The 24,582-nt window shown below is 43.8% G+C and overlaps 1 protein-coding gene, 1 long non-coding RNA gene and 1 other non-coding gene across 3 annotated transcripts in view; 2 read left to right on the forward strand and 1 right to left on the reverse strand.

The window, feature by feature from the left end:
- Nucleotides 1-24,582, reverse strand: part of Ror1 (receptor tyrosine kinase like orphan receptor 1) — a 367,738-nt gene that overhangs the window by 9,230 nt on the left and 333,926 nt on the right. The window contains exons 6-8 of the mRNA XM_052718081.1: nt 22,745-23,062; nt 20,718-20,963; nt 8,048-8,259 (exon numbers count right to left, since the gene is read on the reverse strand). Of these exons, the coding sequence (XP_052574041.1) occupies nt 8,048-8,259; nt 20,718-20,963; nt 22,745-23,062 (776 nt within the window). The remainder of the gene's footprint in view (nt 1-8,047; nt 8,260-20,717; nt 20,964-22,744; nt 23,063-24,582) is intronic.
- On the forward strand, nt 15,389-15,494 carry LOC128098010 (U6 spliceosomal RNA). Its single transcript, XR_008214061.1, has one exon. It is a non-coding gene; the product is annotated as a U6 spliceosomal RNA (small nuclear RNA).
- Nucleotides 18,984-24,582, forward strand: part of LOC128097508 (uncharacterized) — a 35,126-nt gene continuing 29,527 nt past the window's right edge. The window contains exons 1-2 of the long non-coding RNA XR_008213881.1: nt 18,984-19,096; nt 20,283-20,561. This is a non-coding gene — a long non-coding RNA (uncharacterized LOC128097508). The remainder of the gene's footprint in view (nt 19,097-20,282; nt 20,562-24,582) is intronic.

Here is a 24,582-nt window from a genome sequence, read left to right on the forward strand (position 1 = left end):
CCAGGCCAACTGTGACCCTGTGGTGTTCGTTTTAAAAGCAGATTGTACCTGAACACAAGCATTTACAAGGGCAGAGAAGGTGCCACATCACGACACTTGAGACAGGCCCTGGCCCTACCAAAATGAGAGGTGTAGTTTTGGTAGTGGGATGTAGAAAGAGGGCATTTCCAGGTCAGCCATCTGGGTCCCCTGCTTCATTTGTGAAGAGTGATCACAGGGTAGCTGAAGAGGCTGGTGGAACAATTCTGATCCATTAAGTGCTTAAAAAGATGGTTCAGGCCAGGCGGTGGTGGCGCACGCCTTTAATCCCAGCACTTGGGAGGCAGAGCCAGGCGGATCTCTGTGAGTTCGAGGCCAGCCTGGACTACCAAGTGAGTTCCAGGAAAGGCGCAAAGCTACACAGAGAAACCCTGTCTCGAAAAACCAAAAAAAAAAAAAAAAAAAAAAACCAAAAAAAAAAAAAACCAAAAGATGGTTCAGGAATGCCAGGGGGGAAGAAAAGAACAAGTTACCAACCAGTGAACAGCTCCCAGCTTATGATCTGTGCTGGACTGTATTAATGTGTCCTGAGGTATTAGTGAGAGTCAAGGTTGTTGAGATAGCTCAGCTACACCTTCAATGTAGAGCCACTTACTTAGGATAGATCTTAATGGCTGGTTTCATCTGCCACACAACTAATCTAATCTATATTAATACACTGAGTCATATGATAACATAGATACTAATATGTGGAATAGCCAGAGTTTACATACTGACTTACATGTGAGAAGAAACACAGCTTCTGCGTTAATGTCATAAAGCCTTTAGCAGCCACATACTTGAATCCTTGTCATGTGCTAAACATTAAGAGCATAAAATGGCTTTGTGTGTGTGTGTGTTCCTCATTGGCTAGTAGAGGCTTAATTCAGACTTCAGAAGCCCTTTACCAGGAACTCCACCATGCTTCCTTGTCTTTCTGTGATAAGCACTTTTTCCAAAACTCAATTCAATCCTTATCATCGTCCTGAGTTTCATCCTGTGATTTCTCCATTTCATGAATGAAGATAGTAAGGTTTTCAGCAGTTAACTAGTTGCTCTAATTAAGCAACTAGAGAAGCACAACCCTTAAATGGTGGAGCCAAGATTTAAATCTAAGTAAGTCTGATCTCAAAGTTTGAGTACTTCTCTGGAAAGGGCTGTGGAGTTTTCTCTTGATCCTTGGGGGGCTCTCCATCTTAAAACCATAGTGACTATTGGCAGGTGAATGGAATGTCCAAAGCTGAAGAATATTTTGGTCTCTGGGCTTGCCCTTACACATTGACATTCTGTTGGATACTGGGTAAGTGAACAGAACCTGGAAGTGGCACCTTTGGCTGAAATAAACATGGGCATGGGAAAGTATTTACATGGGGGTGCCTTGGTGGGTGGACTGTGCTTGCCTCCAGAGCCCACCTTCCTTTTCTGTATATTTCGTTGGTTCTTAGGTAAACAGAGTTAGGTTTGTGAAACAATTGACTCCACTCATAAAACAGAGATGGCTACATTCTAAAGGCTTAGCAGCCAGCCTTTGGATGGTTATGGATCGTTTCAGAGACCACAGCTGAACTAAGAGGCTTCTGTCTCATGCAGTCAAATTCTAGAGGGAGGTCCAGACCTTCCTCATTTGATCAGAGATCAGCTGTACCTCTCTGAAAGGGATTTAACTTTAGAAGTGTTCATTTTCTCCACAGTGTAACTGTTTGATAGTGTGAGTGTTAGAATGGTTCTGTGGAGTTTCTTTATAATGTCCATGGGTACGTTTCTTTTCTGCTCAGAAATGCAATAGAACAGGTGTGTGTGTGTGTGTGTGTGTGTGTGTGTGTGTGTGTGTGTGTGTGTGTGTGTGTGTGTGTGTGTGTACATACGAGTGTAGGTACCTGTGTAGTTCAGAAGAGGGTGTATCCCTGGGATTGGAGTTAAAGGAAGTTATGAGCTGTCTAATGCAGGTGCTAGGACCTGAACTGCTATCTTCTGCAGGAGAATACACTCTCCTAACTACCAAGCCATCTTTCCAGCCCCTAATGTCACTAATTTTGATAACAGATTGATTGCTCTGTGGTCCTATGGGCTCATGTGTTTCAGCAAACATGAAAATTAAGGCAGTGGACTCAAAGCAAGTCTTTGGACCCTGCACCCATGCAGAACTGGTCGGAGGCTTCGCTTTGCTTCCTGCTAGCTGTGGGACTTTGGGAGAATATTCATCTCAAGCCTTAGTTTTTTCACCCCAAACTTAGACTCAAGCAAGAATTTCCTTCCCCAGAAAGTTTTGCAACGTCTGTGGTGATACACGCCAGTAATGAAGTGTATCAGTCAGTCCACTCACGATCCCTATTAACGAGGTTCATTCCCCAGAAGCAGTTTTGGAACAGGGGCTCTCCAGCTGAGATAAGGGAGTGGGTGCCCTCAAAGCTGTCACTATCATACCCTCTCAAACCCTAATGCATTTTATCCTGGAACTGAGGCAGGGATTTATGCCATCAGGATGGGCACCAGCAGTACCACGGCTATGTAGAGTTAGGTTTACGTCTCAGCTCTGATTCCCTTGCTTGCCTCCTCCAAGTTGTGCTGGGGGCTGCTGAGGCCTGTTGTTTTCCTCTAAACAAATACACACTGCCCTATTCAGAGCATCTGGCTTCAGAAAGGTTTGTAGTTACACCAGTGGAACCAAAATAATAGGAATTTCTTGCTATTTCTACCTGCAAGGTGCCAGACACACTACCTCAAAGCATCAAACACATCCTTCTTAAGTACTGTTTTTATCTTTCCTTCCCAGGTGAGAAAATAAAGGTTCAGAGAAGTGTTAAGTAAGTGGTTTGTTTAAGATCTCATGCCAGTAGATAATGGAGCCAAGATCTGTAATCCAATCTTTCTACCTCTAAATCCTGGCTCTTTGAAGACTATCAGACTACCTCCTAGCAATACACTGGGAGAAAAAATGTGGCTAGAACAGTTAGGATCAGACCTTGGGGACTCTGGGGTACCAGCATGAACTTTATAGCTTGAGATTGGTCCTTCTGAGTTGGTGAGTCTTTTTACCCGGTGGGAGCTCAGGCCCACCAGAGAATGGAATGAGACAGAATAGAGAAGAGATGTTTCCCTCCAGGGAAGTGAAGAAGCAGTAGCAAAGGAAAGGAGGAGACAGGAGGAAAGTCCATGGGAAAAGGATCTCGAGATGGTGGTTAGGACGATCGGATGCTTTGGAGACATAAAGAGGATGGGGACCTGGAGAGGGCCGCTGCATTAAATCACACTGTCCGTGAGCCCCAGGAGCCCACGTCAATAGGATGGTGAGCTCAGGAGCTTTGGGAGACTAAGTGGGAGAGGCTTGTCTTAAAAAACAAACAAATAAACAAAACATTGTGTATGGGGGTATTTTGCCTGCATGTATGTCTGTGCACCACAGGCATGCCTGGTGCCCATGGAAGCCGGAAAAGGGCATCAGATGCCTGGACCTGGAGTTACCAATGGTTGTGGGCTGCCATATGGGTGCTGGGAATTGAAGCCAGCTCCACAGGAAGAGCAGCCAGCACTCTTAAGGGCTGAACCATCTCTCTCCAGCCTCTGAGTGGGAAAGTTATTGAGGACAAAGTGATGTGATACCTGGGAAGGACAGGTGTTCAAAAAGGGCAGTCAGACCATAGAAGGGCTTGGCAGACCTGGGAAAGGGATGGTACACATACAGGCATGCATAGACAAGGAGGGATACACACACACACACACTTCAGTACGTTCAGCCACCACCCTGGCCGAAGAGGAAAGACAGACGGAAGTGTAGCCTAGACGTTAAAAAAGAGAGCAGCTGGCAAGCCATGAGGGTGGACTCATTCATTCAAAGCTACCGTCTTCAGAATGCCAGGCAGCTCTTCCCATCAGTCAGGAGCTGTATGTAGGAGTCTGACCCTGTAGCTACTGGACTGTGACCTGCCTAGGCCTGCCCTCTTCCTCTTGTACCATTCTCAAACTCCCCCACCTCTTAGCCTCTTCCCCTGCCTGCTAACCATCAGTCAGGTAGGTGAGGAGATAGGAGGCTGAATGTCCTCTGTCCCTGCTGAGGGACATATTTCACAGACTGTCTCTTCACACACAAGATGCGATGGTCTGTTTTTGAGGACTGGGAGGATTTGGGGAATCGGAGGCAGGGAAAAGAGGCAGAGGGAAGGGAAATGAGTTTCCAGGTCCCTCATTTTCTATAGTCCTACACCAAACCAAAGCACCCAAAGAAAGAGAACAACCGAAAAACTGTACAATTCACAATGCAATACAGAAAAGACCTGTTTAGTTTGGGTACCACTGGAAAACTCTTTGAAAAATTAAGTAGCTTAAAATCTTTTGCTGAAATTAAAAAAAAAAATGGATAATAGACAACAAACATAGCCCTTCCCCCAGACAGTCTACTTCTTTGTCTGGAGGGCTGAGAAACTGGTGAAGGGCTACTTGGCTTCTTAGGTGGCTCTGAGCCATGAGAAGGTGCCATGGGGCGAAAGGTCCACCTCCTGTCTGCTCACCCCTCTGCCAAGCCACCTCTCTGGTGAACTGGGGCCCATCAGGAGCCTTTTTTTTTTTTTTTTTTTTTTTGCAGCATCTCACCCTTTTGCTGCCGGGCCCAGGCCCACCTTACAGCCAGCCTCTGTTGAGGCTGCTTACTGTCTTCTGGATAATAGGGGTCGGTTTCTAATCTCCCGGAGAAGCCTCTCTTTAATCCAAACACTAAGGGGGAATGTTAACAGTTCCACGAGTGAGGAAAGATGGAAACAGATAGATTCCACCCTGAAAGGCACATTCAGTTGGATGAATATGGAATGTGGGGGTCTCTCTGGTTTTTTTTTTTTTTTTTTTTTTTTTTTGGTTTTTCGAGACAGGGTTTCTCTGTGTAGCTTTGCGCCTTTCCTGGGACTCACTTGGTAGCCCAGGCTGGCCTCGAACTCACAGAGATCCGCCTGGCTCTGCCTCCCGAGTGCTGGGATTAAAGGCGTGCGCCACCACCGCCCGGCTGGTCTCTGGTTTTTTAATAGGACAAGGAAAAATTTGAAGAAGGCCAGGGCAGGCCAGCGTCAACCCCTCAGTCCCTTTTCATTCCGGGCTCCAAAAGGCCCGGTTTGCATCTCATAGTGTGCTTGATTTTGGCCCTTTCCTCTTTCTTTCTCATTTGTGTCTCTTCCTTTTAGATTTTATAGGCACATGCAATATTTATGCGGCAGTGACCTTTCAAAGAAGTCTTAGAGATTGACTGTTTACATTTAGAAATTTTCTTGAAGGTCTCCAAAGCCCTTTGCGCTTCCTTCAGGAAAGGCACTTGGTAAGAACCAAAGCAAACAACTGGTAACTCAGAGCCGGCTCCCTTAGGAGAGTGGGCGAGGGGGAGCCTTTGTTTTGTTGTTTCCTTCCCCCTCCCCCAACCCAGTACTTGAGCCAGCCCGACTTCCTGGCTTGATCCTGAAGAGCTTGTGAGCCATTTGTGGCTAAATTCCAAGTCCTGTATTGGAGAAATCTCCACACTGGGAACTTTTGGGAGGAATATGTCAAAAATTGGAAACAATGAAAACAATGTCTGCCCCATCGAGTCTCGTGCCAATACCTCTTACTTTTGTCTCTCTGATCACGGAGGGTGGAGAAGGGTTATTACTTTGGCCAAATTTGACATGTTCCTCCCGGGGCTGGGGTACATCACTCAGTTTGTGACTGTAATCCTGGCCACATCAAGCTTTCTGAGAAGCCAGGGGTGCCTCTGGCTCCCCAGCATAGATTGTCCAAGTGAATCCATCAGCTGCTTACTAATCCTTCTTCCCACTTTCGTGTGTGAATTACTTTGTAAAAACTTTGAGTTGGTGAGCCCAAAGGTTTTATTGAGAACCAGAAAATCTTCTACTCATATTTTATTGCCATGGATTATTAAGCCTTTGATATTGACTGTGACTGTTCATCTGGTTTTTTTCAGGGGAGTCTAGGTTGCCCTACTTATACAACAGCATACTAGCATCTACTTTGTGTAATACCTATTAAGATCAAAGGTGGCCAGGCAGTGGTGGTGCTCCTTTAATCCCAGCACTCGGGAGGCAGAGGCAGGCGGATCTCTGTGAGTTCAAGGCCAGCCTGGTCTACAAAGTGAGTTCCAGGAAAGGCACAAAACTACACAGAGAAACCCTGTCTCGAAAAACCAAAAAAAAAAAAAAAAAAAAAAAAAAAAGATCAAATGTGATAATGGAAATAAAAGCTCCTGTCTTGGTACTCTATATTAATCAGTACGTACTAACGTTCTCTGTTTATGCCGCAGAGGTCTCTGAATTCTTTATTTGAAAAACTGTTAATTCAAAGATCCCTGCCTGTTAGAGATTGTGTATTACAAGCAATCCTCCACTAAGAATGGAATTAAGATAATGAGCAAGGCTAAGCTAATATATATATATATATATATATATATATATATATATATATATATATATATATATATATATATATATATAAAAATCATTTTCTTTTCCTGAATGGAAGTCACCATTCCATGGATTCTAGCACAGTAGTCAGGACTGATTCCCTAGGACAGAAGCTACTGTATGCTGTGTCCATTGCTACCAACTCAATGACACAGAAACGACAGGGAAAGAAACTCCCAGAACAATGGCTGTTGTACAGGAATCTTGAAGGCATAGTATATGTACAAGTCCCCCAAAGTCTACTGACTCTCAGAATGTGCACTGATACCAGCCCCTTTTCTCTCCTCCACCCTTGTAGTAGTATGAAGTAGGAAGAATTGAGTGTGGCATAACATTAAATACTGTAATGCATTCAAACAAGCTAGCCAGAAGCTGGGGTTTCAAAAGCATGGAGCCCTCCTCTCATCATCCCCAATCTATCTGACATGAGCTCACCTCTAGGATGTGCATTATTATTATTTTAAGTGGTAGAAATTCACACTTACCTAGTGAGCACTAGTTTGGCTTAAGAAACAATATTTAAAAGTAAATTTTTGGCATTTAAAGAACCTGAAAACTTCACCCACAAATATGACTTTGTAACTGCAAATGTGTTTTGAAGACTTTAAAACAAAAGTCTAAAACATTAAGTGAAATAAAATAATATGAGTTGTGATAGTCTCCATAATTCCATTCTATTTAATAAGCAAGGAGATGAGTTCGTTTGAGTCTGAAGAACTTGTTTTTCCTAAAAATCTTCTTATGAAGGTCAAGAGAATAATACAGAGGGAGGAGACAAATAGATTTGTTGCATGCATAGTCTTCTAGATCGGAACAAGATGAAATGGTAAGCAGTTGGAAGCAAGAATTTTGAGCTGTTGAAACGAGTCTCTGCAGAAGGGCCTTGGACTGAGATGCTGGCCATCCTGAGAGGGAGAGCTTGGGGGCCACAGTGCTGGATCTAGAATAGTGGCTGCATTCAGAGCAAGGCCAGTGACCCTGGGATCCTCACCACGACCTTAAGCAGCCCCTATGCTGAAAGACGTGTAGGAAAAGCAACAAGAAAGGGGTTGATTGGCAGAGAGGGGGAAGGCTCAGGTGGACTACCATAGAATAGCTTCAAAGAGTGCCAGGAAGAAAACCTTTCTATTAAAAGGAATTAAAAAAAAAAGTAACAAAAAGCACATGACATATAATTTACCATTAGTCATTCAAAATTATATAGTATAGTATAACAGATTTCTATATTTACATCATGTGCCATAAAACAGGCAAGTTTGTAAACAATGTTAGATCTCTTTTCTCTCACTTTGGTTAAAAGAGCACGGAATTCCCTTCTTTGAATTTGAAAACCAGTTCACACTCTGAGCCCTGTGAGCCTGGCAGAGAGCCCTTGTGGCCGACCGCTCCAGTGCAAGGCTGTGGTCTGGCTTGCCCCACGTTGGGGCAGGTACAGCTGCTGAAAGGAAGCTTGAGCTGCTCCTGGCCAGGACAGAGGAGTTACAGGGTTAGTTTTGTTTGTTTCTCTGTGATTGCTGAGCCCTGCCTGTGTCTCCTCCGGTGTCAAGTGGGAGGGTTGCAGTGGTTTGCTCTCCCCTGAATTGCACCATTCATCCTACCTTGGGCTTGTATGCATTCAGCATGGACATCTCTACATTTTGTCCTCTAACGGGTTTTGGTTGCCTCTGGACGGGTGGTGATGACGACTTCTGGTTATTACGGCAGACACAGATGAAGAAGAAGAGGAAGGCAATGGCCAGCGGAATGGCCACACTTGGCACCAGAATGTACAGGATTTCCATTTTATTCTTCTCTTTGGAATCTTTGGAATCTGGGTACAGAAAAAAGGGCAAGAGTTAAACTTGTTAAAACAAAGATGTCTAATATTACATTGCAAAGTTTAACGATTTATTCTATACACACAAATTCACAGAGGAAAAAAAAGAATCTAATACTTATTACGATTTGTTTCTATCAAAACCTTGACATAGTTTATTGAAGTTTAAAAGTTGAAAGTTCAAATGTTTGAAAATCACAGAGGGACATTATGAAGGTTTAGGATGTGTGAGGGAACCTATGACGTTGCCCCTCTCCAGCAGCAGACCTGCATTTCCCTCACACCTTAAAAGTTAAGTGACATGTGAACGTGCTGTGTACATTGAAGCCTTAATGCAGACCACAGGGCTCTTCTCCACTAGTGGTCAGCCCAGGTCAACTGCCACAGCATGGTGCTCCTGAGCTCCAAGATGCCTCAGCCTTGGGTATTAGGGGTATGCAGGGCCAGGCCCAAACCTTCCAGGATCAACATGACTGTAGAATCCTGGTCCTGGTTTCAGAAGGCACTGCCTTTGGAATGTGGGGGCCTGCAGGCAGGCTGAGTTCAGTGTCTGGTAAGCTGTGCAACTCAAGCCAATCATTCAGCAATCTGGCCTCACTTTCTCTCATCTAGAAGGGAAGTAAATGTTCTGGAAGGTGTCTACAAGTCCTTCCAACACAGAAGCGCTGTATAACTTGACACTTTTTGAAACCCCAGAATTTGTCTTGAATGGTTTCATATGAACCCAGTAATTGTGAGTGCTAACACTTTGAAGTATAGTTTTGAAATCTTATACATCCATTTTACCATCTCTTGGCAAGGAATATAATATGTATAGAAGGATATGAGGTATGCTTTTCTTTATATTAATTTGAGCCTGACCAGTAAAGCCAAAAGCTTTGGGCATATGTCATCATCAATGAATTATTTGTCTGGTAAAATAAACACATGAATTATGGGATGGTAATTAGAGGGGTTATAAAAATGGCATACCCTGACCACCAAGATCAGCTGTCTGTCTTTAATAAAGCCCAAAGTGTGAACATTCTGAGTGACACAAAATTCAGGGATGCTTATTTACAGAAGAATCAACACGCTTCCATCCAGCTATCCTTCCACTCCTTCAGTGGGTCAACAATTGTGAGCCACTGTGGGCCAAGATCTGTTCTAGGAACTGGAGTGTAGAAGGAATTGCTGCATGCCCCTGTTTTTAGGAATCTCACAGTCTTATAAGGAAATGGAAAAGCTGTTACTGTGATATGCTGTAATGCTGATGCACAACTATCAATAGAATGACAATGCAACCCAGAGGGAGTCCCTTTAAATAAGGAGGTCCCTCAGCATGTGTAAGTGAAAATAGTCTTTACTTTCCCACCTTCTTTGAGACGCTTCCTTTAGGTGAGATGCCGCAGTACTCAGCCATACTTTGCCTTCTTCTCAAACACGTTCAGTATGTAACCTTAAGGAGGAGCCCCCAAAACTGGATGTTGAGAACACTCTGTGTGTTGACGCTCCCAAGGGCTTGGGGAAGGGTTTACATTTGCTTACTGAGCTCAATTAAAAAAATAGCATTTTTACTATTTATTTTTCTACTGGCACAAAGTTATGCTTGCTATCACTATTACTACTGGGTACTTTTCAAAATGAACTCACTTTGTGGTGACAACCCCAACTCCAGGGGAAAAGCAACATGCACATCCCTATTTTTATAATGAGGACTCTGAAGGCCAGGGTAGCTAAGCCACTTGCTAGGCCGAGGACAGGCAGCTGGCAGGTCAGAGGCTGGGTGTCTCCCAATCGGTTTTACTCCATGCCCCCAGCTCTAGCTGTGACCCTGTGCTACCAAGGGTTGAAAGCTTGATCTTAGGTACCTCTCTTCTCATGGTGGGAGCCATGGGGGGCGGGGAACCTGCAAGGTAGTGAGTAGCACCAAAGTTTCCAGCTCTCCACTTTCCACTGTGATGTGGAAATAGCAAACCTGGGGACTGTGGGGGCTCATACAAACACTACAGTCTCTCCAATAGTGATTATGTTTGCAATGTCTGGGGGTAGATAGAAAAGAATCAGGCAAGTGGAAGAATGCACACCACAGGCTCTAATGTGAGCACTCGTGCACACACACTGTGCACACAGGTTAGAGACAATATGGCCCAGTAAAGGAAGCATACATTTGAAAGTCAGACACTTGTGAATTCTGCCTTTATCATCTAGGTCAAGTTGAGCCAGTATTTGCTGTGCCGAACAAACTCGTATGCAAGATGAAAACCTCTGGATTTCACAGAGTTGCTGTAAACACAGTAATATGGAAAGTACCTTTTCTAGTATCTGTTGCAACTCAGAGTTTTCCCTTAGAAGGGGATTCTGGGATAAACATTTGGAGCTGGAAAGTCCAAATAACCTTAAGCAAGACTCACCCTCTCTGATCTCCACCTTTTCCTGTATTCAACAGGAATAATAATAGCTAGTCTCCCAATCTTATTTGGTTCATGTGAGACTCAAATGGGATCAGGCTCATGAAAGAACCCTGGATAATTGAAAATAGCTATTCAGTTGTTGGATGCTATATTATTAACATTATAGAATTTCTCGGTATGAGCAGGCTATCCTTGCTGTTATTCTTGGATTTTTCAGTGAAATCATTATGAGCGTAATGATTACAAAAGGAATGAGGCTAATTTACTACTAATGTAACGCTCGTTATTTTTCCAACCCAGAGTTTTAGCAACAAGAGAAAGTAGGGTCTCACCTGCCTGCCAACAAAGGAGTCTATTCTACATTCATTCCCTATCAAATTATGCACGGAAGGAAGGCCTTTTATTGTAAATGGGCGGTCTGGGAAAAATGCTCCTGTGGGTCTGTTGGAGAATAAACTTCAAGAGGCTAAATCCTTTTAACACACCCAGACTTGGCTCCTCCGCTTACACAGGACGGTGGGGGCACAGCAGGCAGAATCCCCTGGCCAAGTGAAACAGTCCCCAAGGGACAGTAGGTGGTCATGTTGGGAGAAGCTCAGGGTATCCCAAGACGTGGAGGCCATTCCTCTCCCATGCCACTGTCTGCTCTTGGCTAGAAGGGGATGGGGGTCCATCTTCTGGCACAGCAGCAGCAGTAGCAACAACAACTACAACAACAAGAAGCCTTAAAAAAAGATGCTCCATAGAACAACGACCAGCCTTTATGAGAAATTATAAAACTAACTCCTGCCTGGCCTTTAAATTAAAAAAAAAGCATGTAAAAAAAAAAAAAAGCATGTGATATGATGTGTGTGTGTGGGGGGGGGTATATTTATGCCACAGTATGCCTGAGGGGTCAGAAAATGTGAGGAATTCTTTTTCCTTCCACCATGTGGATCCTGGGAATCAAACTCAGGTCCTCAGGCTTGACTGCAAGCGCCTTTACCCACTGATCCCTCTCACCTGCCCCTGTCTGGCTGTTATGGTTTACACATTTTCACTCCTCATTTTAACCTAGCACTTTGGCATGATCTCAATTTACATGCAGAGACCTTGAAGCTGAGAAAGGATAAACTATTTGCCAAAGCTAGGCAGTAGCAGTGTCCTCCGACACCAACACTGCCACGCTTCCTAAATTAGGTCACAGATAGTTACCCACAGCACCGGATGGAATGCTTTTCATCATTTTGGATTCCAAGATTCCTTTTCAATGAGGACTCCTATCTGTGGGGATCATACTCGGCATGGACACACACATCACACTGGATCAAGCTCCATTGTTCTTGAAAAGGTATCAGAACCTCAAATGCATTGCCGAGAAATTGGCTAGAGATTTTTAATACACTGGGACAACTTTGAAAGTTAAATGCACTTGTTAGTTATATCACGTAGAGTACTTGGGGTTTTGGGAACCAATAATGCAGTAAAGATCACACAATCAATTTCCTTCCAAAAATCAACAGCTTGATATCACACACCCTACATCCTGTTTTACTTTTACAAGGCTACTCAATACTTTGATTAGTGACTAAATACAATTCAGAAAATATTCTTTCTTATCCTGGGACTTAAAGCAAGGAAAGCATGATTCATTTAAGAGGGACTTTAATAAGTGAAATTATCACCTGAGATGTTCCTTTTGAGTTCAAACAAAATGTGCTGATTTTAAACAGAAGAGGGAAGACATTTGACAGAACCTTAGAATGCAAAGGAAATGAAAAAAAAAATCTTAAGACATCTGAAAAAGATGTAAAAAAAAAAAAACATAGAAAAGAGGAATGAATCCCTGCCACTTATCTGAAAACCATAGAATAAGTGAGTCTGTAGTATGCAGACTGATCTTTTAATATAGGCCTAGAAGCCAAGGGAGGAAGAACCATAATTAGGTCTTCAGTTGGCAGATGTGCCCAGAATTTAAGCCCCTGACTTGAGTCTAGAAACACCCAGAACACACTGTCTATTCTCAGATGAATTCTATGCTTAAAAGTGAAATAGCTCCTGTGAATGATGAAGTTGATTCCTCTGCAGTGAGTGTCTTAGTTACACTAAGGGCACACAGCACATTTGTGATCAGCAGGGGAAAATCTTAGAATCTGTATACATTTACTAAAGCTAAACTCAGCTTTCTTCTCTTCCTCTGTGAAATGAAAAAAAAAAACGGAGCAATCTTTCTTAATTAGGAAAAGGTTTTTAATTTTAAAAATACATAGAATGAAACTGACCATGTTTAAGCATATAGCTTAATGACACTAAATATATTTGTACTATCAGGCAAATGGCATAGAGAACTTTTTCATCTTGCAAAATTAAAACTTCTATCCATTTCTATTGCTCATTCCAACCCCACTCTAATAATTACCATTCTACTTTTGACATATTTGACCATTTTTGAGTCTCATGAAAGTGGAATCACACAGCATTTATTTTTGTGACTATCTTATCTTTGAATAATGTCCTCATGGTTTATCATATTGTACTATATGACAGAATTTCCTTCTTTTTAAAACTAAACAATATTCTCCAGCATGTATATTCCCTCAGTTTGTCTTAGTTGGGGTTTCTATTGCTATGATAAAACGCCAGGACCAAAAGCAACTTGAGAGGAAAGAGTTGATTTCACTTACAGCCTATAGACCGCCATCCAGGGAAGTCAGGGCAGGAGCTGATGCAGAGGCCATGGGAGAAACACTGCTTAGTGGCTTGCTCATGACTTGCTCATGATTTGCTCAGACTGCTTCCTTACAGCATCTAGGACCACTAGCCTAGGGATGGCACCACTCACAGTGAGCTGGTCCCTCCCATATCAACCATAAACCATCAATCAAGAAAACACTCTACAGGTCTGTCTCTATCAATTTTCAGTTGAGGTTTCCTCCTCCCAAATGACTCTAATTTGTGTCAAGTTGACATAAAACTAGCCAAAAGCCATTCATTCACAAGTATTTGGGTTGCTGTAGTGAACATGAATGCTTAGATACCTCTTCAAATCCTGCCTTCAATTCTTTTAGATAAATACCCAAAAATGAGACTGGTGGATTATATGTGGGTTCTACTTTTACTTCTTTACTTTTAGTAGACCTATTTGAGAGTGGTAAATTCAATACATCCAAACTTCAGCAAAATATTTGACCAAGAATCTTGTCTGATGCATGTCATCCTTATGGGCGATATGGAGGGTGGGGTGGTAGCAGCATTAGGGGGTTAATAATTTGCCATATACCTTTGCCTAATATTGTTAAACAGCAAATCAAAATGAAATTATAGAGGGCTACACTTTAGCGAAACTGCCTGATTCACTTTGTCAGTGATGATTTCCTTATTCTTCTCAAAGAGGGCCAACCCTAGGACAAATCAGCAGCTGAAATTTGTAGACAAATACTAGAATTTGCATTCTAGCTGAAGGAAGACCTTGCTCATAAAATCCAGGATTTACAAAGTTCAAATAGGTAGTGATGTAACCCACTCCCTTCCCTTTGAAGGCAAGTTCAGGGTTCAAGTGGAGCATACACAGTATAATGAAAATGCCCTAAGGACAACATATATGAACTTCCAGCCAGCCACATAGCAGCTTCCATCACCAGTACTGGGAAATAACCAAGCACGACATAGACTACTTCAGCTTGGGCTGGTTATAAAACACAAAGTGATGTATTCTACTCCAAAGCGGTGTCTTCTAATTTGAAAAAAGCAAGAACCATCCAGAGGCAGAGAATAGGTAAGGAAAAGGAGCCAAGGAGAAAGCCAAATTAGGATAAGACATTTTGAATCTGTAGTGCTGGGGGTGGGACCAGGGCCTGTGTATGCTTGCCAAGTACCCCAAGTTTGCACTGTACCCTCAGCTAGTCAGTTTTGGCTTCTGAGTCACAGAAGCAGATCTGGGAGTGCTGGGAACCACTCCACTTCAGAGGAGAGCAAGTGCTCCAACCCTGGGGAGTCTCATGGGTCCTCCCAAGGTTCTCTGATTTTATAAACTTGAGTGAACACAACTAAGTTAGGGCCCTACAAAACTCTTGACACCTACAAAGCAATGCCAAGTCAGTGAATCCCGAGTGTCCTCAGACAGCCAGATCCTAGTCTTTTTCTGTTTTGTTCACAGCTGACTTCTGTGGGCACTATCAATGGGAGCCCTTGATCTGTCTTCCAACAGCAGTGGGTGGATGCAGGGAAAGCGTGTGGGAGGGAGACCAGTTTCTTCCTTCCCTGTCCTCGATAACACACCCCTTTAAACAATCATCCAAACTCTCCTCCTTCTGCTGTGCCGTTTGTTTCCTGCCAGAAGCATGAATGGCCGCTATCAAGTCAACAGCAACCACCATTGTGGACTATCAGAAGTCTGTCATCAAAGAGAGGCGATGAGCAGTTCATATTGGCATGGGTCTGAAGAGTGATGACTTTTCCCAAGTTTATTTCAAGAGCAGCTACACAGTGGGTCAACAACTGGGCATTTCATTGGCAGGTTAAAATTCAACAGGGCCTGGAGACATAGCTCAGTGGTTAACACAGACTGCTCGTGCCGAAGACCTTAGTTCAGTCCCCAGCACCTGTGTGCAGTGGCTCACCACCATCTAAAACTCCAGCTTCGGGGAATCTAATGCTGAATCTCCGAGACTCCATGGACACTTGCACTCACACATTACATATGCAGATCCATATACATTCGTAGATTTACCTATAATTAAAAAATAAAACTAGTGCCTTCTTCAGCTACACATACACTAAAATTAGATCGACACAGAGAGGTTAGCATGACCCCTGCACAAGGATAACATGCACATTCGTAAAGCATTCCATATTTAAAACAAAACAAAATTAAAAAAACAAAAACAAAAGCAACAAAAAACTAATCTTAAACTAAACCACCATCACCACTACCAACAGCAAAAACCACCTTGAAAGCACATTATTTTATGGCTAAAAATATAGCATGGCTGAGCAGTATATTTTGGTTCACTAATGCTCATTTCTTTGTTGCAAATACATAAAGACTAGAAACTAAAGTACATTTTGGAAATCTGCAGCACAAAAATAGCTCTTCTAGGACTCTGCAGACTACAAAAGGTTCGTCTCCATCCCTCACCACCATCCGGCTCGCTGTAATGTTCAATTTTGGTTTAAAGAGATGGCTGAATGACAAATTGCCTCGCAACAGGTCTTCTGTGAAATACGGGAGAAGGCTGCTGACAGAGTGAGTTAAAAACTGCAGTGTTCGCAATCTGGAAAACATCTGCCCTGCCCAGAGTGGTAAACTACCACCCTGCAGAAAATGGTCTGTGACAAAGCAGAGCCCAAGAGGCTGTTTGGGAAGTGATGGGACAAGTCAAGGCTATTCAGGCACAGAACCCAACAATGTGCCCTTTGGCAAATTGTTGCAAGCCGAGGTGCCGGAGGACAAACCAAAGCCACGGGCCAGCTATAACCACTCCAAATGGAGCCACGTGGGCACTAGCAAAAGCCATCCTGCTGCTTAGGAGCTGAGCTTCTTTGGTAGAGGAGAGACCTTTACATAAGGAGAAATAGGTCACACAGCAGGTGCCAGTGGGGGAGAACACTGACGAAACATGTCCTTTTCAGTTCAGTTTCTGACAAGTTCCCACCTCACCCAAAGCGAGTGACACAGTGACGGGAACCGTCAGAACCAGGGCTCACTGTGGTTCTGCCTTTCTCATTTGATCCCCTCACTATATAGTATGTTTCCATAGGGTGTTGTCTAGCTCATTCAGAGTCTGAAGCCTAGAAGCTCAAGGCACACTGGTTTCAGTGAGTGACAGTCTTCCTCAGGTCAGAAGTCCCTGGGATATGAACAATAAACAGGAGGAGTGAGAGGTGAGGCCTTGCTCATACTACTTTTTGTCCTGAAAAAAGGAAAAAAAAAAAAAAAAAAAAACAAAAACTCTAAGAATCCTCTAGGCACACGCACCTGATCCTGCCCAGGCAACTCCCAGAATTCTAAGTAGCTGTATTAGATTGAACTTAATTTTATATTCTATTCTAGAGTGAAAATTCACAGCTAAAACAATCGTCAGCAAACTTGGAGTGTGGGTATTTTAGAAAGCATAACCAATGCCAGTATTTTCTGCTTAAAACTTACACTATTTCTTTTAGACTGACTGAGTCAAAACTAAAACAAAAATTGTTGGTTGGAAAATGAGAAATCCCATGATAATTCTGAAATTTCCTTAGCTTTGACCAAACTAGAGAATGAAAGAACATTCCCTTGAAATTCTATCCTATTGAGATGGAGAAGGAAAATGACTCATTTCCAATCTGCCCCACACCATACAGCTCATTGCAGGATGAAGTTACTACAATTTTTTCTTATACTGTGTGTGTGTGTGTGTGTGTGTGTGTGTGTGTGTGTGTGTGTGTGTGTGTGTATATACACACATACCATGGCATGTATGTGGAGGTCAGAACACAACTGGCAGGAGTTCTTCCACCACGTGGATACCAGGAATGGAAACTTGTGGCAAGAGCCTTTCCCTCTCTGAGATGCCTTCTGAGCTCAAGAGTTCTTAAAAGCTGTCTGTCTGTCTGTCTGTCTGTCTATCTATCTATCTATCTCCACATATGCTCACAGGTACAAAAACACACAATTTAGAAGGCTGACTGTAGGTTGATACGTGGGTCTACTTCGTTTTAGCTATGTGACCTTGGACAAGGTATTAAACATCTCTGAATCTCAGCTTTCTTTTTTTTTTTTTTTTTTAAAGATTTATTTATTTATTTATTTATTATTTATTATGTTTACAGTGTTCTGCCTGCATGTGTTCCTGCAGGCCAGAAGAGGGCACCAGGTCTCATTATAGATGGTTGTGAGCCACCATGTGGTTGCTGGGAATTGAACTCAGGACCTCTGGAAGAACAGTCAGTGCTCTTAACCTCTGAGCCATCTCTCCAGCCCTCAGCTTTCTTATGTATGGGGGAAAAAAGCCTCCTTACTCAGAGGTTATAGAATTACTTACTATATTTTTTGGCTTATTCTAATGACAATAAATGGCTAATGTATTACTATTTAATATTGTTATTCTCTAGTCTACAATTATACAGTATAGAGAAAGGTTCTTTATTCTGGCACTGGCATTGTTAATATCATTCTTTACATGGCTATTCTTGGTATCTTAGGGCACCTAATAGCACCCCTGGCCTCTACCTAATATATGCCAGTAACATTCTTCACCCATGACCACAATGATAACCAAAACACCTGCAGCCTTTGCCAAGTGTTCTTGGGTGGCAAACTTGCCCCTGGTTGAGGAACACTGGTGTAGAACAACGATCAATGGTCCTAGATGAAGGAGACTTGGTTTCTGTTAACAATTGGTGAACGTGGGTGGGTCCTTTCACTGTTCTGAGCCTTGCTTCCTCAGAGGGTAAAATAGAACTGGAGTGCTGTGGGGTAGGTCAGGCACAGAGTGCTTGCCCAGCCTGTCTGAGGCCCTGGGTTCGATGCTGAGGCCCTAGGAAAGGAAAGGAGACAGAGTGGGAGGGAACAGTGCTGGAGAGTCCTCCTTTGTCTTTTATGCTGTTTTGGGAGGATGAAACAAAAGCATTTTGGGTGCACTATAGCAGTTACAAAGTAGGGTCCCCTTGTGAATGCTCTCTCAGAGGTGGGCTGCTCAAGGGCTTCTGAGAAGCCTTGGTATTTGCTGGCTTTCTTCTGACTTCCACACTAGGGAGCCACTGCCTCTCAGCAGCTTTTTATTGGTTGCATGTCAAGGATTCCCTGTTCTTTTAATCAGTGTATATGTGGTTTGGCTTGAAGAGTTCAAGAGGTACTGTGTTCTTCCAAAATTAAAAACAAACAACAACAACAAAACTTTAAACAAAAAAAAAAAATCCTAAGTAGCAAAAACAGTCTACTTCTAGATTTAATGTTCATCTAAATTTACTGTTCATATGACAAGAACTAACCAGTACCAAAAATTGTGACTAAGCTATCTGCAAGTTGATATCAAGAAAGAAATACTCTGGGTGGTAGTGGTGCACGCCTTTAATCTCACCACTCGGGGTCAGGGGCAGAAGCAGGTGGATCTCTGTGAGTTCAAGGTCAGCCTGGTCTACAGAGTGAGTTCCAGGACAGCCAGGGCTACACAGAGAAACCCTGCCTCAAAAAAACCTAAAGAAAAAAAGAGATACACTGTGCCCTTCCAGTATCACTAACTAATGCCACGAAATAATGAGACACCACAATCAGCAAAGTCTAGAAGTAGCATGGTGGAGCCCAGAGATGGAGCCTCTTGTGGTTCTTGCATTTTTAAAAAATTATATTTGTCATAATACTTTTAGATTAGTGATGGAGGATGTCTGTCAGAAGAGCACAACCTTCGGGTTGTCAGAGCTGCAAGCCAGAGACGAAGGTTTCGGGTCCAGCTCTGTCAGTGTCTGGCTGTGGGATACAGGTGAGTCCTTTGACCCCTCTGAACCTCAGTGGCACACACCAATACCACTTACTCCATATCCTGTTATGAGCTTTAAATGGGGATGAGGTCACTGAGCAGCAGGCACCCTAAAGGCACACAGTAGGTGCTCTACAGATATGAGCCATCTGAAATATCATAACGGCACTTGAGTCCTTGAATCAGATCATAAACACATTTTGCAGTTTGGGGGCAAGTGACTTTCCTACTTCTGAACAGCATTAGCTGGATGCTAAAGACCAGACATTCATGAATGTCCGGGTTGGTTGTGCATACTGCAAAATTCCCAGCACTCAAGAGATGAGGTAGGGAATTTCACCATTTCAAAGCCAGCATGGACTACATAGCAAGACCCTGTCTTAAAAACAGAAAAGAATTCATCTAAAGGCATTATTCATCCAGATGGAACAAACGATGTATTTCTTATTAACAGTGTTTGGTCCAGGTCCTACCAAAATTCCTTTTCTGTGATTTTCTTCCTCTGTGCAAAAAGGCACCAAAGCCCAAAATTCACCCTCGAGTCTTCTCTTGTATCCCACATCTGACCCACCAGTGACCCTATTATTGCTAGTTTCCAAATACACCCTGAACCTGCCCACAGGCCACTGCCTCCTCCGCCTCTCTTCCTGATAAAGTTGTTCTGTTTCAACATGTTGAGATGTCAGCCTTCTGCTCAGAATGTTTGCCCATGCTGTCAGCATCAGGCTTCCATCCCAGGAAGCCTCCAGCTCACCAGCCTGCTGGGTCTGTTACCATTGGGACCTCGTCTATTCCTCCTCCTTGCTCTGGGACCCACTCCTTGTTCTTTGGGGATGTGCTAGGCCACTCTCAGGGCCTGCCTTTCCTCCTTCCCTGATAAGTGGGTTTACAATTAATGGCTTGGACTATCATCCATTCAGACACCCAGCTCCTTATGACCGTTATCTGTTTTCTGGGACCACTCATTTTGTTTGGTCCTACTCTGCAGCTGTGGCTCTGGCTTTCTCAAGCAGTGACATCCCAGCTCGCCCAGTCCATCTGGACATGAATACTAGGACCACAAAGTTGAATCAGCTCCCAAATAGCTCCAAACTCTAGGTTTTTCTCACCAACATTTTCATCCCCTCTCTTACTCTATAATCATTCAGTAGAAGTGAACAAACTGACAGAAACTCCGTTTTTCTTCCAGAAATCTCTACCCTTCTGTACCGTTAGTAGTCAAGACAAAGATCACAGTGTAGTAGACTGCCCTGGGCGACTGAGCAATGACTGCAGATTCATCCTGCTTCATGGGTGATTTCAGTGAGACGGAAGAGTTTTTCTCACCGCTTCCGAGACACCTGCGTGCCAAGAAGGGAACCCGTGTCTGTGGACATCCTGGGAAAACACCCTTTGCTACAGGAATGACTGGGATTGGCTACCTGACACGTGCCTCTGGAAAGCAGTCACCACAGGGCAAAGACTAAAGGTACTCCTCAAGAGGGGCACTGGTGCCTGTAGAGACAGCCAGGCTTCTGTATGATGGAGATGGTCTGTAATCGCGAGTACGATCAACCAAATTCACTCTCCTAGGTCTATATTTGAAAGGTGGCAGAATACAGTAGAGCCAGTGACTTTTAATTACCGCATGCTGGGATGTCACACAGGTCAGACTTAAAGTTTTCATCCAAGGTAAAGCACCAGGGAGCTTCCTTCTGGTTGCCAGGGTTACGGCAGTAGGAGTGGCCTCCATTGAGCTCCGGAAAGCGCAGGGCCGTGAAGCTGTGTGTGTGGGGGTACTGAGAATTCCACGGCTGGCACTGGCGTCCTGACTTGGTCACGCTGACCGTTCCCCGGTAGTCCACACCTGTGCTGTTGTAGCACTTGTGATCTGAAAAACATGAAAGAAAAGCCCAGACTGCTAGTCAGAAACAGAGGGGACTTGTCCTCCTTGGCAGCAGTTCGGGTGTGAGGACCCTGCTGTTCCAGGTCTCCCTGCCATCGGGGAGGGGTGGGCCATCCTCCCTGTTTGCTGGGCTTGGACTTGGCTTGCCTTGTATTCACATTCCTGGGAGGATTTAAAGCTTATGCTTGGGAAGAAAATGAGCCTGGCAGTGTTTTTAATGGGGAATACCAAAGAAATGGGTGTGGGGAGGGACCTGGGCACAGAAGGAGTTTCTTATGGTTCATGAGTGAGTGTCTCAAGGAAGATTCCAGGTAACCGTTTTCTTCCATTCCCACTGGAGATCATAGAAACTGTGTGATCAAAGAATTTAGGGGTAACTCACAGAACGTGTCATTTAGAGGACTAGAGGGGTGCATTCTGTGTTTCAAGTAGAGTTGGGGCTGTCTGCGCTGATGGAATGGGCTGCCTGCCTGTGGGAAAGCAGGTTCTGGTATATGGTCCTTCAGGCCTAAGACACTATCAAATTGCCACAAAATGGCATTAACTAGCAAGAAAACTAATTCTAGATGAAAAGGAGATGGGCAATGGGATAGCCTATTGTCTGGAGTGGTCAGAGACTAGGGGAAGGGAGCGCACCTTCACAGGTATTTATCAAGTGTGGTACAGTACACACAGTATGAAACAGAACAAGGCACACTGGATACATTCCCAATCGTAGAGCTTTACAGCTTTCCTCCTACTTTTTACAACATGCCTATCATCCCCAAAGCGAACTCCAAATCCATCAGGCAGTCCCTCCCCCCACCACAGCCTCAGAACCTTGAATCTGTTTCATGTCTCAACGAATCTGTCCATTCTGGACATTTCATATAACTGGGATCATGCAGTGGTTATGTGCTTAGCATTATTCTTTCAAGTTTCATGCAGTTATGAAATACGTCTGTATCTCATTCCTTTTAGGGATGATATTTCAATGTGTGCATATACCATCATGTGTTTTCATAATAAAAGGTTATTTTGGGGCAGGGCCTCTAGTATCCAAGGGTGGATTTGAACTCACAACCTCACAGTGTAGGGAAGGATGACTTCGAACTTCTGATCCTCATGATCCCATCTCGAGTGCTGGGATAACTGACATACATCACCCAGTATACGTAATGCTGGGAACGAACCCAGGGCTTTGTGCATGCTGACCTCACTCTACCAACTGACCCGCATCCTCAGCCTCTTTTGTGAGTAATTCTATCATGAACATTCCTTTAAAAAGCATTTATTTTTATTTAATGTGTGTGTGTGTTGCCTGCATGTATATGTGTGTACAACATTCATGTCTGGTACTTATGGAGCCAGAAGAGAACATTGGATCCCTCAGAACTGGAGTTAAAGATAGTTATGAGCTGCCATGTGGGTGCTGGGAACTGAACCCGGGTCCTCTGCAAGAGCAGCAAGCAAGTGCTCTTAACTGCTGATCATCTCTCCAGTATTGTGAACACACGTCTATGAGTTTACATTTGAAGACCTGTTCCTAATTCTTCTGATGGAGCACTCAGGAGTGGAATTGCTGGGTCATCTGGTAATTCTGTGTTGAAGTTATTGAGGGAACCAGACCCTGTATTCTTCAGTTATCTTCATGAAACTTCTCTAAGGCAATTCTGTCTAACCTACCACAGAAGGCTCAGGCATGGTATTCAGCTCCCTGGAAGGTCAGTGATCAGTGGGCACAGTCCCGACATGAACAGTTACTGTGTGTCAGAGCCCCCACTTACTTTTGTTTATAGGATCCGCCATGGGGATGCCGATCCGTATGCAGTTTGCAGCTTCTGGGCTCTCCGGCTGGGGAAGATCCTCACAGTTTGGCAACTTCAGCCTCATCAAAATCATGGGATTTGATCTGGCAAAAATGTACTCTGTCTGACACAGGACATTTTCCAGGACTTCACATTCATCACGACACAAGTCGCGGGGCTTGGGGACAGATGAGGTTTCGTCACAGTATGGGAAGGCGTAGTGGCACAGGGAAGGGATGGCGAACTGGGAACACTTATCAGATAAATGGCTCGAGGTGCCAATCATGGTGAAGGCAGCTGAAAAGCAAACAGAGCTATTAACTCCCAAGGGCCAGGGTTTATCTCTGCCTTGATCCAGTCAACAGATACCAGGGAGAAACACACTGCGGGGAATCCGCTGGGCTCAAGCCCACAAGGCCAAGGCGAGGAGATTCATTTCAGATGTCTAAGCAGCTCACTTTCACTGGCTTGAAAAAATCATTTTGACTACAAAGTTAGAAAAACAGGATTGAATTACATATGTACCATTTCCTAATAAAAAGAATTAATTGGGTTAAAGTACAATATATTTTCCTTTTTCCCCCTACAAAGCAATAGAACTTTGTGTTTCACCCCATCCTCTTTATTAGTTTTGTGAGGTTCTAAGACATCCGAGAGCCCCAGCTCAGAGCTTGTTTCAGGCAGGGCTTGAGCTGAGCATAGGACAGTGTTGCCAGGAGTTGCTGGGTGGCTTTGGACGACTTGCTTCATTTCATTGTGGCTTGAATACTTTCTATTCCATCTTCGGAAAATGAGGCAATGCACCGGAAGACCACAATTCAATTGTCCCAGAATGCATCATAGGATCTCAGGGGTTTGTCAGCCTAACCTCGGGCATCTATGTCAAAAGGGCACCAGCCCTGAAGGCTGCCCATGAGGCTGTTTACACTGTTTCCCAGAGTTCATTCCTAGGGACAGTAAGCTGATAGCGTATTAACAGCTTCTGAGAAGCAAGGGCCACTGAGGCCAAATGAGTCTGGGAAATGTTGGGTCAAACAAAATGAAACTATAATACTTTCCAGCAAGCCAATACTCACTGAACATATCCAAAAGAGGGTTATTATACACCGATTACCAAATATTTATAGGAGAACAGCATTTATTCAATGTGTATTCTTATTTTAAACTTTGTCCACATGCTCTTGTACTGGGTGGAAACCCTGAGTTCAGCATCTTCTCCCTGTTAGGCCTATGTCTGTTATTGTTCTCAAAACCCCAAGGGCTTCCACAGAGGCAACTTCACCTTCCTGTCCTTGTTTCTGGTTCCACAGTTCCCCTGTCAAGCTGCTCGGAGAACAGTTTCTGGCCTTTTCTCTGTCTCATCATGGATTTCTCCATGTCTCTCTTAAATCCTCACATTTAAGATAACAATTACGCATGCCCTTCAGAGGAACTTGGAGGATACAGTTATACTAAAATCAATTTGCCATTCATCTGAAATTCAGATGTAACTGGGTGCCCATGTCTGTATTTGCTAAATTTGGCAGCTTTTGTGAGAATCTCATGGAGGTCATTTTAACACATTGTCAAGGGCACAGCCACTGCACTCCTGAAAGGGGCATGAGACGATTGTGACCATCATAACTAGGTGCAAAATGGTGGATGGTAGGCTGAGCCTCCCTCCCTCGGGTGTTAGGAAGTCCTTCACTGTGGTGTTCATGCAGAGCAGCAGTTTCCTACAGTCTCTGTATCAACAGCTCTGGGATGAATGTTCTAGTCCAAGCTCACTCCTTCTTAGTCTACATCACATGGCTTCCAAATGCAAGCAAGCTCTGCGG

The sequence above is a fragment of the Peromyscus californicus genome, unplaced genomic scaffold (assembly GCF_007827085.1).
Source record: "Peromyscus californicus insignis strain IS unplaced genomic scaffold, ASM782708v3 Scaffold_5__1_contigs__length_169319896, whole genome shotgun sequence".
In the NCBI taxonomy this organism is placed as follows: domain Eukaryota; kingdom Metazoa; phylum Chordata; class Mammalia; order Rodentia; family Cricetidae; genus Peromyscus; species Peromyscus californicus.